Here is a 6,000-nt window from a genome sequence, read left to right on the forward strand (position 1 = left end):
CTTCTCAATCACGGAATTATATTTTTTTTATATATTTGCAATAATAAGACCTTGTTTTCCATGAGAAATATAGCAAATGAGTTAAAAAAAATAGCATTCTTTCCTCCAAGGAAGTATTCATATTCTTTAATACATAAGGGGTCAAATAAATGAGTTTTCTGTGATTGACTTTTTTCTTTTGTATTTTAGGTTTGGCTCTTTAACAATGGATGGTGGCCTTCGCAATGTTGACTGTCTTTAGCTTTCTAAGGAGTTTGAGAAAACTTCCACTTTGCACAAGAAAATAAAGCTGAGACGTTAAATGAATAATTCTATAGGTGATCTCCTGTTTCTACAATTCAGTATTTGTTGTGATTGTGTAAATATGTACAGTATTGTAAATACATACAAAGTATATAAATTTTTGGCTGCTGTTAAGATGTAATTTTACCTTTTAATCTTTATATGAGGATATTTGACCTCAGTGAGCACTCAAGAAAGCCATGACAGTTACACTCGAGATACTGATCCTTCGCTTTTCTGAGTAGGGCTATGTCTTAGGTCTCTGATTGCCTTCTGGAAACATTTCACCTGGAGCCAAAGCTGGCATCCTTACACATCAGAAAAAAACTGACAGTTGACAGTTTTAAGTGGTAGAAAGGAGAGGTTGCTTCTGTGAGTGAGGAACCAAACCGAACCACTGTTTATTACTAGGGTCACAATTTTTTTGAGAAGGATGAATGACATCATTTCATTTTTTTTTAAATGCCCAGATCCCAGTTATCCTTGTATTGGTTTAATTTCAAATAAATTATTGAGCAAATTTTTTTAACGATTTAATTATTAAAGTCTATTTTTTATTTTTAGCCATAAATGTATAATTGTCATGAAGATTTAGGATGATTTCAACTATTTAAAGCTGTATATTTCTTCTTTAATTCTGCTTATCACCTCATGAAAAAGTACCAATAAATTTCTCAATTTTAATGTAAAGAGTTTGTATTTTTTTGTTTAAGAAATAGTTTTTACACCCAAGAATAGTAGAAATAAGTACCAGGAGGTTGTCTCCATGGCTTGGAGGCTGGTCTCTCATTTTGGGCAACTCAGAGAAGGGAACACCAAGTAAAATGTGATTGGAGGTCATGTAGGGGAAAGATGATGCGGGCCCAATATAGACTAGAGACTGAACAGAATGGCCACTCAACACCTTTATTGCAAACCACAACACCTAATCAGAGAGAGAGAACAAAAGGGAATACCCTGCCATAGTGGCAGTGTGGGGTGGGGGGAGAGGGATGTTGGGTTTACTTTTGGTAGAGAATGAGCACTGGTGAAGGGATGGGTTATCAAACTTTGTAAGGGAGAAACATGAGCACAAAAATGTATAAATCTGTAACTGTACCCTCACGTTGACTCACTAATTAAAAATAAAATATTAAATTAAATTTTAAAAAAAAGAAATAGTTTTTTTTTTTTTTTTTGGTTTTTTTTTTTTGCTTTTTGGGTCACACCTGGCGATGCACAGGGATTACTCCTGGCTCTGCACTCAGGAACCACCTCTGGCGGTGCTCAGGGGACCATATGGGATGCTGGGAATCGAACTCGGGTCGGCCGCGTGCAAGGCAAACGCCCTCCCCGCTGTGCTATCGCTCCAGCCCCAAAAAAGAAATAGTTTTTAAAAATAAGAGTGGGGGCCATAGAGATAGTATAGTGGGTAAGGCACTTGCTTTGCATGCAGCTGACCCGGATTTGGTCAGCCACATGGTTACCTGAGCTTGCCAGGAAAGATCCCTGAGCACAGAGCTAGGAGTGAGCCCACCACCGGGTATGGCATGGACCACAAACAAAAAAGTAAACTTTTAAAAGGAATAAAGTGAGTGATGAAGGCTGGAGCAATAGCACAGCGGGTAGGGCGTTTGCCTTGCACTCGGCCACCCCGGGTTCGATTCCCAGCATCCCATATGGTCCCCCAAGCACCTCCAGGAGTAATTCCTAAGTGCAAAACCAGGAGTAACCCTTGTGCATTGCTAGATATGACCCAAAAAGAAAAAAAAAAAAAAAGACAATCAGTGGTAGGACTTCACAAGAAAAAACAACCCCATCAATAAAATGGAAAAGGATGAACAGAAACTTCTTCAAGAAAGACATACAGATGACCAAAAGTTACATGGAAAAAATATGCTCTATATTATCATCAAGGAAATGCAACTCAAAATAGCAATTAGATATCATTTCTTACCAGTGACACATCACAAAGAATAAAACAACCAATGTTGGCGTGGATGCGGGAAAGAATTCCACCTTTCACTGCTGGTGGGAATGTTTAACTAGTCCAGCCTCTTAGAAGAACAACTATAGACACTTCTGAAAAAAGCTTAAGAACTAAGCTTCAATGTGATGCAATTCCACTTCTTGGCATCTACCCCAAGGGCTAAAAACCTTCCAGAAAAGACATTTGCACTCCCATGTTCATTATAGAACATAGGAGTTCTATACTACACTATTACAACGCTATTCATGTTAGCCAAAGTCTGAAAACAGCCTGTGCTCAAAAGAACAGACAATTGGATAAAGAAACTGAGTATGTATATATGTATGTATGTATGTATGTATGTATACCACTGTAATGTGGGACATAAAGAGAGTAAGGGAATAATAGAAGGAAATAGCATGCCCAGAGGCGACAACCAGCTGGTCTTCCTGGAAGCTTATTGGGCAGAGGAGGAACAGGTTAGAGGTGGAGGGGGACACTAGAACAATTGGGGGGAGCACTGTGGTGGAGGTTGTGGCTTGAATGCTCTATGCTGAAACCCCAACTTCACTATTGTAAAGCACTTCACCTTTTTTCTTTTTCACTCAGAATAAGCAATCTGAATGTCAGTGTAAAACCCAGTCTCTTCAGAATCACAAACAGTTGGAGATAGTCTTTTTATTTTGTTTATCAGAAGAACATTTTATGTACTTCCTCTGCCATTTGGTCATTCAGTGAGTGCTTCAGAAAACAGTTTCTCAGGATTTTAAAGTGAGAAGTGCTAGACTAGATACTATTAGGAGAGAAATATACCAAAATCTTTTTTTTTTAATTTTATTTTATTTAATCACCATGTGGAAAATTACAATGCTTTCAGGCTTAAGTCTTAGTCATACAATGCTGAAAAAACCATCCCTTCACCAGTACCCATATCCCACCACCGAAGACAAAAAAAAAAAACACCACAGTACACCTCCCATCCCGCCCACCCCCGCACCCCCCCGCCTTGTAACTGATAAATTTCACTTTACTTTCTGTTTACTTTGGTTACATTCAATATTTCAACACAAACCTCACCATTATTATTAGGAGCACCCCACTAGAGTCAGACCTGTTGTGAAGAGAAATGAGGTCGCGCGGCCACAGTATCGGCCATGCGGTTTTCTATTTCTGTACTTTAACAACTAAGTCCAGGGAGATTTCTTCCAGATATTCGATCATTGCAAGCTTGTAAACCCCATCTGTGGTCGTCATAATATGGCGGCCCCCACGCCCTTCATCCCCGGGAAGGGACAGGCGAGAGAGAGAAATACCTTTCCCCTCCCGGGCGGGGGCATGGGGTCGCAGCTTAGTTCTCTGGCAGGAAACAATCTGCTAGGAGCAGTCCATGTTGTAGTTGGTTCAGCTGGGTCTGGATTCACGCAGGTGCAGCTGCAGAGGAGCCGCACACGCGTGCGGCCCCGGGGTCACATCTCGGCAGCGGTGGGAGGGGCTGGTCAGAAATATACCAAAATCTTAACACAGCTGTATCTACCATCCAATAGTCCACTTTTAAAGAAGATTAAAAGTATCTGGAAAAGTCAATATTATCATCTTAGCTGGACTTCCTCCTTAAAAGTCCAGATTCCTAAGAAACACTGGAAATGACATTTAGGGGGAAAAAATTGACATAGAAATAAGAACTGGTAAGATATCCAGATCCTTTGATTTTTTTTTCTTTTTAGAGTATAAATCAATCCCTCATATTTAGCGAAATATATAAAAAGACTTCTTGAAATGTTCTGTCTGGCTCAAAGAGCCTGTTTTAGGAAGCGAGAGAGCTTTTGATGCAAACAGTGCATTAGGGCTAAACGTTAGTTCCAGCGATGAGGAAAACCAAGGTCCCAGTTAATTAGTAGGTGATTAGACATCAGCTTTCTCTAAGGAATTCACTGAGTGTTCATAGAGAAATGTTCCATCAAGGACTAAAAAACAAAGGTGGAAGAAAACATTCTTTGGCACATTTCTTCACTTGGAAGAATAAAATTATTTGCATTAAATTACTGCTGAGTTTTAAAATAGGCTGCTTTATTTTTCCAGTGGAAAATGGACAAAGGAGACAGCACCCTGGCCACTGGTCGGGTGTGTCCTTCGAGAGGTTGTTAACGGTTGTGTTGGATGCTGATTTCTTTGCCCTTTAATAAAGCAACTGTGTTCTTCTGAAGAGACAGTGTCTATTCTTAGAAATTGTCGAGTGCTATAGGAGGTCAGAGTTTCTGGGCTTAAAACATTTTTTTTTTTTAGAAAGAATGTCTATTAATATAGCTTCTGGCTCTGAGGGTTAAGGTCTAAAGCGCCAGTGATTCATGGCAGGGGAGGGGATTTAGGGCGAACAGGTGGTTCTCAGACACACCAACCTAAAGACAGTTCACAGCTCAAGTGTCAGATGCGGGTGTGACTTTTTCTCATCAATGCTCTCCAGAGAGAGTCTGCAAACACGCATAGTTCCAGTCTTGGTCACCTGAAATGACTGACAATACTTTAAGAAGAACCAGCTCCCCTACTCGCATTCCTGATCTCAAAGAATCAGAAATCCGAGTTTCTCAGGGCTGAGTCCAGCAGAGAGGCTCCTGTTCGGCACTGCACAGGGTTCCCTGGACCCCCCCAGAGTGATCACTGAGTGCAGAGCCCTGAGCACCTCTAGGTGTGTTCACCCCTGCTCCTGTCCACCCCAGCGCCCCCACCACACACACACACACACACACACACTTGAAAAGGAGAAAGAAGTGATAGAGATAAAGTTCTCTCAGCCAGTGGCTTGTTTTACCTACAGCTTTCTTTTCTTTTTTCATTTTTTGGGGTTTTAACCCATATCCAGCAGTGTTCAGGGCTCATACCTGGCTCTGTGCTCAGGGATCATGCTGGAGGTCTCCGGGGACCATATTTGGTGCTGGGGACCAAACCAGGCGGGCCACGTGCAAGGCAAACACCACTCTGCCCCCCACCACAGTTTTATTTTCTGCTACTAAGGATGAGGATGGGCTTAGCGGTAGAAATCACATTCTGAAAGATTTTTTAAAACGCGATTTAACTTGGTTGAGGGAAAATGGAAAGAAAAATTCCATATAAATATAAAAGAATAATTGAAGGTATTACAAACCATGGCTGTTTTTATAATCTTAGGCATTTGGCTTCAAAGTTTTCTAGAGAGAGAATGGGTAACCCTTTTTTAAAAAAATTTAAACAGCTCTTCATTTCAGTGAACTTTAACTTCTTCATGGAATTAAAACATCTTGGAATTTAAAAGAAAAAAAAGAAATCACAAAGAGTGCCCCTTTCGTCCTTGGAAAGCTGAGACTGTCACTGGGCCTTTGGCTTGGCTGATCAGCGGCTGTCGCCTGTGCGTGGGATGTTGCTACGTGCAGCTAGGGTCGGGCCCGTCTTCAGGGCTGTGGAGGGGCGTGCAGGGGCTCGGGGTGGCGAAAGGTAACCAAGCCCGGGCTCCCTGCGTGGGCCTGGCTCTCTCTGGACTCCCTGGGACAGTGTTGCGCAGACCTCAGGGAAGCCGATGCTCTTCTTTAAATGCCTCATCGTGCAGAACTGAGCTTCTGTTTCTTCATCACCCACGGAACTGCACCTTATGCGAGTGATTAGCCATAAGTCAGCCCTGATCCCAACAGACTGTCCAGCATGTGAAGATACGGTCATCAGCCAGGCCTCCCTGGAAACAGCCGATGAGGCTGGGGAGACCTCAGTGGCAGGGGCCTCGAGAGCATGAAGCTGCAAGTTTG

At 41.9% G+C, this 6,000-nt stretch overlaps 1 protein-coding gene across 2 annotated transcripts in view; it reads left to right on the forward strand.

Moving 5' to 3' along the window:
- TBK1 (TANK binding kinase 1) overlaps positions 1-972 on the forward strand; it is a 55,314-nt gene extending 54,342 nt beyond the window's left edge. For both annotated transcript variants that reach the window (XR_008626931.1, XM_055117928.1), the window contains one exon: positions 190-972. Coding sequence is in view for 1 of the 2 variants with exons in the window: in XM_055117928.1 (XP_054973903.1) it covers positions 190-241 (52 nt within the window). In the remaining variant the exon portion in view is untranslated. The remainder of the gene's footprint in view (positions 1-189) is intronic.
- Positions 973-6,000: the final 5,028 nt, after the last annotated feature.

The sequence above is a fragment of the Sorex araneus genome, chromosome 10, assembly GCF_027595985.1.
Source record: "Sorex araneus isolate mSorAra2 chromosome 10, mSorAra2.pri, whole genome shotgun sequence".
NCBI lineage: Eukaryota > Metazoa > Chordata > Mammalia > Eulipotyphla > Soricidae > Sorex > Sorex araneus.